Source organism: Zalophus californianus, chromosome 14, assembly GCF_009762305.2.
Source record: "Zalophus californianus isolate mZalCal1 chromosome 14, mZalCal1.pri.v2, whole genome shotgun sequence".
Lineage (NCBI taxonomy): Eukaryota > Metazoa > Chordata > Mammalia > Carnivora > Otariidae > Zalophus > Zalophus californianus.
In genome coordinates this window covers 46717757-46731179 of record NC_045608.1, presented here as the reverse complement: position 1 = coordinate 46731179, position 13423 = coordinate 46717757, and the positions used below count along the sequence as shown (strand labels likewise).

The 13423-nt window shown below is 41.4% G+C and overlaps 1 protein-coding gene across 11 annotated transcripts in view; it reads left to right on the top strand.

Annotated features, from left to right (window-relative positions):
• OSBPL1A (oxysterol binding protein like 1A) overlaps positions 1–13368 on the top strand; it is a 223603-nt gene extending 210235 nt beyond the window's left edge. For all 11 annotated transcript variants that reach the window (XM_027576566.2, XM_027576564.2, XM_027576565.2 and 8 more), the window contains 7 exons: positions 4030–4137; positions 5063–5152; positions 5389–5515; positions 6749–6865; positions 7291–7414; positions 8426–8516; positions 12162–13368. In XM_027576566.2, coding sequence (XP_027432367.1) covers positions 4030–4137; positions 5063–5152; positions 5389–5515; positions 6749–6865; positions 7291–7414; positions 8426–8516; positions 12162–12264 — 760 coding nt within the window. In that variant the 3' untranslated portion in view covers positions 12265–13368. The remainder of the gene's footprint in view (positions 1–4029; positions 4138–5062; positions 5153–5388; positions 5516–6748; positions 6866–7290; positions 7415–8425; positions 8517–12161) is intronic.
• The last annotated feature ends 55 nt before the right edge of the window (positions 13369–13423 follow it).

Genomic DNA, 13423 nt, shown 5'->3' with positions numbered 1-13423 from the left:
TTTCTTTAACATCTTTCAAAATGAATTCACTTTGAGAAATACTGAAATAATAATTGTGTGGCCCATCTTAGACATTAGGTAAATTTGAAAGTTCTCCTCTTTTGCAATAGGAAAAAAAAAAGCATGGAATATCTTTCCATTTATTTATGTCTTCAATTTCTTTCACTAATGTCTTGTAGTTTTCAGCATATAGGTCTTTCACTTCCTTGGCTAAATTTATTCCTAGGTATTTTATTCTTTTTGATGCAATTGTAAATGGGATTGTTTTCTTAATTCCATGCTCGTGGATTGTAAGAGTTAATACTGTTAGTATACCCATGCTATCCATAGCAATCTGCAGTTGCAGTGTAATTCCTATCAAAATTCCAATGATGTTTTTCACAGAAACAGAGCAAAGAATTTTAAAATTTGTATGGAATCACAAAAGATACTGAAAAGCCAAAGCAATCTTGAGAGAGAAGAAAAAAGCTGGAGGTATCATACTTCTTGATTTCAAACTATACTACAGAGCTATGGTAATGGAAACAGTATAGTATTGGCATAGAAAACAGACACATGATGAGATGGATGGAGCAGAACAGAGAGCCCAGAAATAAACCCATGCCTATATGGCCAATTTATGAAAAAATGAGGAAAGGACAGTCTCTTCAGCAAATGGTGCTGGGCAGCTAGCTGCAAGAATGAAACTGGACCACTGTCTTAAACCACACACAAGTTAACTCAAAATGGATTAAAGATTTGAATATAGGACTATAAATTTCCTAGAAGAAAATATAGGTGATGAGGTCCTTAACATAAGTCTTTGTGAGGATTTTTTAAATCTTAACACCAAAAGATAAAGCAAAACAGCGTGGGGGGAAAAGAGGGGGGGAAATGTGGGACTGCGTCAAACCAGAAAGCTTCTGCACAGCAAAGGAAACCATCAACAAAATGAAAAAGCTACCTACAGAGTGGGAGAAGGTTTTTGCAAATCTGTATCTGATAAGGGGCTAACATGCAAAATATATAAAGAACTCCTACAACTCAACGGCAAAATGCTAACAATCCAATTTAAAAATGGGCGGAGGATCTGAATAGACATTCTTCCAAAGAAGACATACAGTTTGCCAACAAGTACATGAAAAAGTGCTCAGCATCACTAATCCTCAGGGAAATGCAAATCAAAACCACGATGAGATCTCACCTCATACCTATCAAGAATGACTGTTATCAAAAAGACTAGAAACAACAACTGTCGGTGAGGAGGAAAGGGAACACTCGTGCACTGTTGGTGGGGATGCAAACTGGTGCAGCCTCTGTGGACAGAAGTGTGTGGAGGTTCCTCAAGGAATTAAAAATAGAACTACCATGTGATCCTGTAATTCTTCTTCTGGATATTTACCCAAACAAAATGGAAACACTAACTTGAATAGACACATACACCCCATGTTCATTGCAGCATTATTTACAATATATGGAAACAGCCTAAGTGTCCATCCATGGAGGAATAAAGAAAATGTGTTATATATACAATGGAATATTATTCAGCCATAAAAACAAAGGATATCTTTCTATTTGCCACAACATGGATGGACTTTGAGGGACATTATGCTAAGTGAAATAAGTCAGAAAAAGACAAATACCATATGAGCTCTCTTACATGTGGAAATAAGTAAGTAAATAATAAAAAGTAAAAAACAAAACAAGCTCATAGACACAAAACAAATTGGTGGTTACCAGAGGTAGGAGGGAGGAGATGGAAGAAATGAGTGAACTGTTGTTTTTCATTTAAGTAAATTAATTTTTTAAAAGAAAAAAATTAGATTTAAATTCAAAGGTGGTTCCCGTTCTAGTTAAAATGGAGTGAGCACCCTGTAGTCTGTCTTTCCTATGGATTACAACTGGCCGGAAGACATATAGCAACTGCCCGAGGACTCTGAAAGAGTAAAGAATCACAGATTGATACAAAATGTCAATCTCTCTCCCTAATCAAAGACTTTAAAGCAGCTCTTATAACTGTGCTCCATGAGATGCTCCATAAAGATGAACACTGTTAAAATGAATAAAGACATTCTAGCAAAGAAATTAAAGTATTTTTGGAAACTTTAATACTGAAAATTATAGTAACAAATACAAAAACTGGGATAGGCTTAGTAGCAGAATGAAGATGAAAGTATGTACAGGATCTGTTTGCTGAACACCACACAGTACTGGTGAAAATAAAGAACAGTTGAGTAACGGAAGACACTGTGTTTCAGTATATTTGGAAGCCTTAATATAGTTGATGTCAGTTCTCCCCTAATTGATCTAAAGTGATCTATATTTGAAACCAATCCAGATAAAAAGTTCCAGGATGATTTTTAATATAGAAAAGTTGATTCTAACATTTACATGGAAAGGCAAATGAAATAAAACAGTCAAAACAGTTTTGAAAAGGAAGAACAGAATTGATGGACTTCTACTTCCCAATTTTAAGACTTAACTCTAAAAATCAGGAGATCAAGAAAGTGTGGTAATGGCAAAAAGATAGACACATACATCATTTAACAGAGAAAGAGAGTCCAGAAATTGATCCACAGAAGTATGGTCAATTGATCTGTGACAAAGGTGCAAACCCAATTCAGTGAAGGACAGTCCTTCCTACAAATGGTATGGGACAAATTGGACATGCACATTTTAAAAAGGAACCTCAACTTCTGTCTCACACCTTATACAAAAATGAACTCAAAATAGATCAGACTAAAATCAAGTATACAACGGTGTAAAGCTTTTGAAAGAAGGCAGAAAATCTTTCTGGCTTTGGATTAGGCAGTGGCATCTTACAGATACATACCAAAGCACAGTCCAGAAAAGACAAAATTGATAAATTAGATTTTATCAAAATGAAAAACTTTTGCTCTGTGAAAGACACTTCAGAGAATGAAGAAAGAAGCTATAGGTGGGTGAACATTATTTGTAAATCATGTATCCAACAAAGGTCTTGTATCCAGGATACATAAAGAATTCTCAAAATTCAGCAATAAGAGAACAATTTGATAAGAAATTGGGCAAATGACGCAGACACTTCACCAAAAGATGTATAGAGATGGCTAATAAACACAGAAGATCTCAGTAGCATTAGTCGTTAGAGAAATGCAAAATTAAAATCACAGTGAGATACCACTACACATCTACTAGAATGGCTAAAATCAAAATAATTTTTAAAACTGCTAATACCAACTGCTGACAAGGATGCACCATAACTAGCAATACTGTTGGTGGGAATATAAGATAGTAGAGTCACTCTGGGGAGCAGTATGGCAGTTTCTTACAAAGTTAACTGTAGGTTTACCATATAACTCAGCAGTCCCCACCTAGGTATTTATCTAGAGGAATGAAAATTTACATTGTCACAACAACTTGTCCACAGATGTTTCTAGCTGTAGTATTAAAAATCACCAAAAGCTGGAGGTTCCTCAAAAAATTAAAAACAGAACTACTGTATGATCCAGTAATTGCACTACTGGGTATTTACCCAAAGAATACAAAAATACTAATTCAAAAAAATATCTGAGCTTTCAGTGAGTCCTAATCACTGATCACAGATCACAATAACAAATACAGTAATAATGAAAAACTTTGATACCCTGCAAGATTTACCAAAATGAGGCCCAGAGACACGAAGTGAGCAAATCCTGTTGGGAAAAATGGCTCCAGTAGACTTCCCCGATGCAGGGCTGCCACAGACCTTCAGTTTGTAAAAACACGCAGTATCTGCAAAATACAATGAAACCAGACAGACGGTGTATACATAGTTTATTTGGAATTTGGTGAAAGTGTACATTTTTCTCTTAAGTTTCTGTAACCTTTTAAGAAACAGCAAGAGCAATCAGATAATAACCTATTTTATTGTGAGTTAGCATCAATAGAGGTCTTGAAGTCTTAGAGCTTAGTTATGTCCGCCTTCTGGTTTGTTATCCTCAGTAATGGCATTTGAGACAAATGTACTTTTAAAACAGAATAATGCTTCTCATTTATTTTTCTGGGTTTTTGGTTTTTGTTTTTTTTTAGACACAGTGAAGCATACACATGGACAAATCCTACTTGCTGTGTACATAATATCATTGTGGGTAAACTCTGGATTGAGCAGTATGGCAATGTGGAAATCACAAACCACAAGTAAGATGCATTAGGGTTCTTATCTGTTCCTTCAACTGTCATCAACCCATTCCAGTGGACTTTATTTTATTTTTTTTTAAAGCCTTAGTAGAGCCCTATGATAATTTAAGAACCAGGCAGTGGGACTCTTGGGTAAATAGAAGCTCATCCATGTAATGAATGGAGTTCATTAAAGTTTCTGATTAGGGAAGACTGGGTGAATTCTGAGTTTTCACAGATGAAATTATAATTTCATCCTCAGCTCATTTTGTTTATAGTGCTTAGTTTGTATTATTCACAGAAGGGGGTGAGGTGGGAAGAACATGAAAGTTAAAAAGAGCTGGGTTCAAATCCTACTTTGTGCCCTTAGTCAAGTGTCTTACTCGTCTTGGGCTGCTCTAACAGACCACGACCGACTGGGCAGCTTAAACAGTAGAAATTTATTTTTCCCAGTTCTGGAGGCTAACAAGTTCAGGGTCAGGGTTCTGGCAGCCTTGATGTCTGGTGGAGGCACTCTCCCTCATTTGCAGCGGCCGTCTCCTCATCTCCTCACATGGTGGACACAGAGCTCATGTCTTGTGTCTCTTTAGAAGGGCAGTAGTTTCATTTATGAGGACTCCACCCTCGTGACTGAATTACCTCCAGATACCATCACATTGAGAGTTAGGCCTTCAGCATATGAGTTTGGGGAGACACCAACATTGATTCCATAGCAGCACAAGCCTTGCTTACCTTCAGGTCTCTTGTTCTTCATGAGCCTGCTTACCTTTTCCTGATGGTGAGTCCAGTACTAATTGAGGATCAGCCACGATAACCTCTGTGTGGAGCCTGGCATGTGTTAAAAAACCAGTCCAGAGCAGCTGCTCTAGAACGGTCACCTTCCTCATTAATCTCTACTGCTGCTTCCATGGTGAATGGTCATCTGAGCTTAATATCTTCTTCACAGGACTGGGGACAAATGTGTGTTGAATTTTAAGCCATGCGGCCTTTTTGGTAAGGAATTACATAAAGTCGAAGGCTACATTCAAGATAAAAGGTAAAGTTTCCATTTTAAATGTTGAGTAGTTAGTATTAGGTGTCCTCTACTAAATAAAATGTCAGTATTAAAATCTGCCATAACCTAGGAAACAAGCATTTCAATGAGTTGAAAATTTTTTCTTCTATAAGGAAATAGGTTTCTTTAAAGAATCTGATTCATAAGCATCTTCATACGATTCAATTACAGCAAAACACTGGTTTGATTGTTGCCTAAATATCAATTTCTCTTGACAGCAAAAAGAAGCTCTGTGCCCTCTATGGGAAATGGACCGAATGTTTATACAGTGTTGACCCGGCCACTTTTGATGCCTACAAAAAAAATGATAAGAAGAATACTGAAGAGAAGAAAAACAGCAAACAGGTGAACATCCTGTAAGGTGGTATCAAAGGAATCACTGGGCTCTTGAATTTGTACTAATTCTTTTAGAGGCGGCCTGTTACTGGGTCATAGTTTGACTTTATTTATTTTTCTGGCTTGTTGCTAATGCACATAATTTTTTCTTCCTGCATCATCTTTATTTAATTGAGATATAGTTGAAATGTATCCTTGAATCTTTTTAACGAACAGATAACCGGCCCTGGTAGTGACTGTTTGCCGTTGCCTTCCACTGAGTCCATGGCTGTGTGCAGTTGTTCATGAGTCAGTGATTGTAGTCACATGGCTTTGGGAAGCTGGAGTTCAGTTTGGACAAACATTCTCTTCCTTTGTGTTTATGTGCCTTAGAAGTTGAGATCGGTTGAATGTTTAAAATTGCCTCCCAAATTGTTAACTGTATTTTCACACCTGTTGGCAGTTCTGTTGCACGCTCTCATGTCTAAACCACTGGAGTGAAGACCCGCGCAGTTGAGGGGGTCCCTGGTGACCCCTCCACGAGACCGTTCACTCCGCACACGTGAGGCGCACAGCCCCTGCCGCAGGCCCCGGGGAGGCTCGTGCTGAGCACGCTGCCGTCCCTCTGCCCCGTGCGGAGGAGCTGGGGGCGAAGGAGAGGGCGCCTGTTTGGACAGGAGATATTTGAGGGCTGGTTACTCCCCAGGAGCCGGCACCATGGTTAAACGGGCACAAACTCTGGGAAGGAAGCCTGTCTGCCACTGATGAGCGGGTAGAGTCTTGGGTTTCCCACCTCCTCTCTGGTACCCTCAGTGCCTTCATTTGTAAAACGAGGGGGACGGCCGGAGGAAATGGGGTGTTCTCGGGAGCCTGACATCCTTATAAATCCACTTTGTAGTGATTGCGTTTAGGATCCTTACTGGCTTTGTGTCATTGATACAGGTAGTTAACTGCCCCAAGAATGTAACCTTTTCTTATAATGTGCCAGGAAATATTCCACTGAGTTATTTGGTCTTTAAGAAACAACAAAAGCTTTAAAAACATGCAGACACTGCAGCGAGGAGCGGTGATGACTGCCGTAAAGCCTCGGGCACGGCTAGCACTGAGGGGCGCAGCACACACGGCCGCGGGGGCTCCCAGCGCCCCCGCCAGCAGGCGCTTATGGCTCCAGAGTCAGGTCGGCGGCGGACGTGCTCATGCTGTGCAGTACGCGGTGGCTGTTTTTACAACACTGAAGTCGTGTCCTTGTGTTGGCTCTTCCAGATGAGCAGTTCCGAGGAGTCAGACGAAATGCCAATGCCTGACTCTGAGAGCGTGTCTGTGATCCCTGGCAGTGCTCTCCTGTGGCGAATAGCCCCACGGCCTCCAAATTCCGCCCAGGTGAGGTGGGCCCCGTGAAGGTGGCCTCGCTGCCCGTACTCTGCCCCGAGGGCGGCTTCTTCAGTCCTAACTTGGAGCAGGACTGGCTCTCAGCAAACACGGGGATGCAGACACTTGAGTCTTGGGCCCCCCAGATCCAGCAAGTACTGACTTTAATGAAGTAAAAAGAATGATTTGGTTCTAGTTCCACTTCAGGTTGACAGGGTCGGAGGATAGTTATCTCTGTGGCCCACTCTGAGATTTCTTTGAGACCAGCACTCGTGGGTGGTGCAGACGTGGATGAAAACCTAAGACTGGTCTGAGAAGGCTGGTCTTCATCCCCGCAAGACGGTGGGAGGCCTTTGTCAAGTCCTGCTGTCCTCGGGGGTTTTCAGGGTGCCTTATGCCTTGCTACGTGTTAATTTGGACATTTTGCTGCCTTTCAGATGTATAATTTTACTAGCTTTGCAATGGTTTTGAATGAAGTAGACAAAGACATGGAGAGTGTGATTCCTAAGACAGACTGCAGGTTGCGACCTGACATCAGAGCCATGGAGAATGGAGAGATAGGTAACGAGCGGCCGAGGGGTAACGGTGAAGCCTCACTTGCGGCGGGGAGGAGGTTTTGTGAGTGTTTGCATCTTGTGGACAAGCATATGTCGTCTCTCTGAGAGATTTTTTGTAATTAGCTTTCATTTAGATTCATTACTTCAGTGACCCTCCCTGACAATTTAATATACTACATATGGCCAGAGATCTTAAATGTCAGAGGGGAATTTGAGAAAAGAATTAGCATCATTATCAGCTTGAAACTAGATACTAATTAGTTCACTGTATATTTCAGAACTTAAATACTACCTTGTGAGCCTCAAAGAAGAGCGTGGCCTTGGTTAATTATAACATTTTTACCTGGTGTTACATTTCTTCTAATTCAGTGGTTCTCAAAAGGGAAACAGTTTTTACCCCCAGGGGATGTGTGGCCATGTCTGGAGAGTTTGTCATGTCTGGGGATCTGCTGCTGGCATCTAGTGGCTAGAGGCCGGGATGCCACCAGAGGTCCTGCAGCTCCCGGGACGGCCCCACAAAGAATCAGGCGGCGCGAGGTGTGTGTGGGGCCACTTGAGGTCGAGAGTCCCTATCTGAGTGATCATGAATGACCAGTGAGACAGTGCACCAGGATTTTGGAAAACTGTTTGAATTTCTTATGACTGGAATGTGAAGGAGCTCTATGAGGTCTCACCAAGGATTAAGAAAAATCCTGCATTTATTCAGTTTTTTCCACCCAATTTTTCATTGAAGCTTTTGTAACATAATTTTTTTGGCCTTAAGAATAAGCAGGTCGTTTTGGTAAGTACAGAGGTGGTTAAGGGTGAGACTGTAGAAGGAGACGACTGGGTCTTGAGGGCCAGCTCTGCCTCTTACTTCCTTGGCTACGTGTTAAAATTTTAATGTAATGTTGGTTTTCTAATAAGGCGGAGAGATCATGTGAATGCATGTGGGTGATGCTTCTCTGTAACGTTACTGTGCCCGGCAGTCTCTACTTGTAGAATAACTGGTTTTCCACTCATGTTTGTACCTTAGATCAAGCTAGTGAAGAAAAAAAACGACTGGAGGAAAAGCAAAGAGCAGCCCGCAAGAACAGGTCCAAGTCCGAGGAGGACTGGAAGACTAGGTGCGTGTGGCCCCCAGGCCGCGGGGCGGGGCGGGCGCTGGGCTGCAGAGCTTCCCCAGGACTGGAGAGAGAAGCTACTTCCTCCAGGTATTCAAGCTGAGAGACTTGCGTGTGTGACAAAGGAAAAGGGCTATTTGGAAATTAAGGTTAAAACAGTCCCACACGATTGATGCAGGTAAGTGGTTTAAGCAAACCGTCTACCTTCCATGTCTGGCGAAGTCCTGTCCTGTCCTTGTTGTAAGAGGGAAAGTAAAATCCGGAATGACAGATTTTGGCACAAAAATAGGTTCAGAGCCACCTGCTTATAGTATACGTGAGTAAATGCACAGAGCCATTTGCTACTACGTGTATCCAGGATATTTAGACAGTGCCTTTACTCTTCCAAACACAGGGGACTTGACATGCAACAGAAATACGATTTGTATAAAGTAACATCTTGGATTCCATTCAGAAATAGAAAGTGGGCCATAAAATTTCTTAGCTTTGGAAATTCTGTTTTTTTAAGAGTCCGGAGTTGCGTAGTGACTTTTTATTGAGTAATAGAATCACTTGTAAACAGGAATAGAATAAAAACATTTTCTAAATTTATATCACATAATAGAACCATTGTCGCCCTTGTAGAGGCAATACGGACGTACTTTTGCAAACATTCAGCAGACATTATTTGGTAGCCCTTTTGCATTTTGGGAAAAGATAATTACAGCTAGGAAATGACCTTAGATTTCATCTAATCCAGTGATTCTGGGGCTTGGTTAGGGTTAAAAATCTCTTTTTCCAGTGAATGCATAAAGAGTCTGCAAGTACAGAACTCATGGAGGCCGAGCTGCCGTGGTTGGAGAGGGGGCAGGGGACGGGATGCGGGACAGCCCCGGTCCTCACCTTCTCCCACCCTGCACAGACCCTGGCTCCCTAGGCCTGCACGGAATACCGTTTGAAAGTGGTCTAGAAATCCCTTCGTTGTTCAGAGGAAAACAAATGCTGATGTATTTCATCTTGGAGACTTGCTCGAGGACACACAACCAGTGAGCCCTAGACCTCTGACTAGAGCCTCCACCTCCATCAGTCCTGCAGGCGAAGCCACACGCTCCCCTCCGATCCCTTTGAAAAGATTGGATTCATTTTATCATTATTTCTAGTCTCTTTTGCAGAAACCCCACTTCTGTACTGTATTGCTATTTATTAACTCCTTTATTTTTCTGGTCACATTTTCAGGTGTACAAAGTAAGTACAAAGTCCCCTAAGAATGTTTACTGTCAGAGCCCCATGGTAGAGAGAGCAGTGAGCTTCAGACCGCGGGGTGGTAGCATGGAGCTCCGACCCGGCGCTGCGCCCGGGAGCTACCCCCTCAGGCCTTTCCTCCACGGCGCTCCCAGCATCAGTAGCGCCTGTGTGAATACCCGTGGTTTTGAAATGATCCCACTGACTCTTTGTCAAAAGAATCTGCTTTGAGCTCTTTTTTAGTGGCTGTAAGGAGGGTGCACGTTCACTGACTGGATTCTTCTCAGGATGGGTGATGTGTTCAGCTTGAGGTGAGGCAGGGCGGTTTGTAAAGGAACATTTTCTGCTGGTTGGCGCTAACTAGCCTTCGGAGAAATCCAACCCAGAGACTTACTAGAATCTGTCCCAAATTCCTCCACACTTAAAGCTGATATTCCTGCTGATATAGGATTTACTGGAAGAGAGTATAGGCTCCAGAATTTTTCAGGCTGGAAACTGGGGTCCCTGCTGTGAAAATGCCGCTTGTAATCCTGACCTCCTTCCCCAGAGGCACCCTCACGACTGAGTGAGGACAGGGTTTGAAGTGGGGACGGGGCCGGCAGCGGCGGGGGATGTGTTGAGGCAGGAATGTTGGCGGGGTGTCTCCCGGACAGTCTGAGCAGTGTACAGAATTCAGACTTGATAGACTGCTCTTACTGATATAGACCCACGGACTCTGGAGAGCCACAAATGTTGAATAAGAGGTGGTGGCAAGGAAACCTTACTCTTCTCCCCGTTACCCATGCTTGTCTCCAGTGTGTGTGTGTTTAGAAAGACGAATCAACTGGGGCTTCTTGGTATGTGTGGGAGGGGTAGGATTATAGCAGCAGAGGTTTCTAGACACGAGTGCTCAAAATCAGGAGAACTAGCAGTTGAAGGAAACTCTGGTCCTGTACATCAGACCATTGACTCTGAGGTGCTCCCCTTCGGTACAGTGTTTGGACTCTCTCCAAGGGCACGCAGCCTCGAAGAGAGGCTGTGGTTGCAGACGTGGTATTTTTTATTTTTTTAGACATGGTCTTTAGAGAATTTTGCTTACACCGTGGCACGTGGCCTGAGGCTTGGTTCATTTTTTAAATTATTTCTTATTACCTTGATTTTGATGTGTCTGCTTTTCTGAAGCGCTTGACTTTGCTAAGCCTAACTAACAAAAGTGCTTTTACTGCTTGGACTTTGGGGACCAAAAGGAGTGTAACTATATACTTCAAGTTACTGGACAGAATTTTCTGACTTTGATCAAATAATGGTTTAATATATTTCCAGTCTGGTTAACCAGATGGGATGTATCTTGATCATTTAAAGTAGACTTAAATTTTCTAATTAGGAAAAAAGCCCAAAAGCTAAATAGAGAATTTAGATATTAATAGTCTAGAAAGTGTGGTCCAATGGGCATTTACGATGTGATCCTTCAAGGAATCTGCCTTTCTTTCTCTAAGGGCATTCTGTGCTGCTGTAGGGGTAATAGGAGCATTGGGGACTTACCAAACACACCGAACCTCATTTGAATAGTTAAGCTGCTGCTGACTTTTTTTTTTTAGAAAGAATGGAAAACACCTGTGAAACTTTTTCACAAATGTTACTCTGAAAGCAAAATCGTACTTAGAAAATGTGACTCTAATTGTGAACCTTTTGAGCAAGTCATTTTGCATTTCCCTTACCTGAAGGAAGCTGGGACTGTGGGAACGAGGTGGTGGTTTTAAAGGGTAAGGAAATGATTAGAGCAGCTCTTTGCAGGATTAAAGACCGATCGGGATGTTAACAGCAAGGTGCAACCTAAGAAGCCATATTAGCATGAGGGAAATGGAGACCCAGGAAGATTAGGAGTAATTTCAGTGGATTCGGTGTAGCAGAGTAGATTTAAAAATCATGGTCTTTAAAATCAAGCCTAAGTTTGATACCAGTTACTAGCTTGGGCAAGTTATTTAACTTCTCTGACATTCCACTCCCACTTTGAGTTTAGGGGGCATTAACTCTGAATCCGGTACTTTCCATGTTACTGTAGGTATGTTGTAAAAGTTCATTTCCTTACCCTAATTCCTTACCCAAAAAAAAAAAAAAAAGCCTTCTGGTGGAAGATAAGGAGTGAGGCTAGAGGACGTCAGACAAATAGATTGGTTCTTACGCCCCTACTAGACAGAAGATGTTACTTCTGCTGAGCACTCCTGCCACATGCTAGGGGAACATCCACAAACCTTTTGTGTGGTATCATTACATCTTTTGTAATATTATTCTACATAGGTGCGCTCTAAAAATGGCAGGACTTCTTTGAAAGTCTCTCTGGAAATCCCTAACTCGAGTGAGGTGAATTGCTACAGGAGCTAGTGAGGTGGCAGGAGCCCGGTGACTGCAGGTTCCCCCCCATCAATCTTGTCCTTTCTCTTTAAACAGGTGGTTCCATCAAGGCCCTAACCCCTACAATGGAGCACAGGACTGGCTTTACTCGGGCAGCTACTGGGACAGAAACTACTTCAATCTGCCTGACATTTATTAAAGTGCAGACAAGTCAGGGTGTTTGGCTAATCTACAAATAAGTCTTAAACCTATGTTTTTAAATTTCTTCCTTGGTTTCTACTCATCTTTTAAGAAAAAACGCTCATGAGATAACTTGCATTTCACCCAACAAAAGTTAGGGCATAAGGTGATATTGATGATGAAAGTCAGGAAAAATGGGTAATTTTGCTATCCAAATAGACTTACTGATTTGAAATACTGTTTTATAGAGGTAAGAGAAACGGTGTGGAGAATATGCTTTTTATGGTGGTTATTGCCGTATTTACTGAAGGTTTATACCCACCTGTACCTTTAGCTTTATGGAATTATATAGTAATCCCAAATCAAGTTACTTTGCATATTTTTATGCCGTCATGCTTGAATGTTTTAGATGTAACTTTGAAATGTTTAGAACTCTTCTATACAATGTTTATGTGCTCAAATGCAGAGAAGGTTATGTCATTTTGTAAAGACTACTTTAAAAAGATGGCTTTTCTTCATACTAATCCTCTCCAGTTTACCCCTTCCCACCTCCAAAAAGAAGAAGTACCTGAATATTCAGAACAGGTGTTCCTGATTTGAAAACTCTAAAGAATTAAACTGGAAAAGGTATTTCACTTTAGTGCTCTAAATTTATTTTTACAATTTTCTGTAATCAAGTCCTTAGAATTAAAAGGTGTTTGAATTGAAAATTCGTATAAAATCTAGCAATTCACAAAAATGCCCTAGAAATAGATTCTAATCACCATCATTACATAATGACAAACCTTTTTAAATGTGTCAACTTTGTGGCAAATGCCACCAAGGACATTAAGTTGCACTCATGTATTATAAGTACCAAACTATAAAAGGAGGTCTTGTGCATTTCAAGTTTGCAAAGCACCTGTGTACTTAAAATATGTATGGAGACCTCCTGTACAGTAGCTTTGCCCCTTTAATTGGGGTACATTAATCTTACGGTATTTATCCACCCAACCCCAGACCGAGATCTTGCTCCAAGGGGCTTTAGGTAGCTGCCAGTAAATTATTTTAATTGCCGTCTTGAAGTTAACAAGTGTTATAATGAAATAATCTACCTGATGCTAAATAAAGGCTTTAGAATGTTCCCAAGAAGTGTGGTTTTTGTTTTAAGATTTTATTCGTGAGAGCGCGCACAAGCA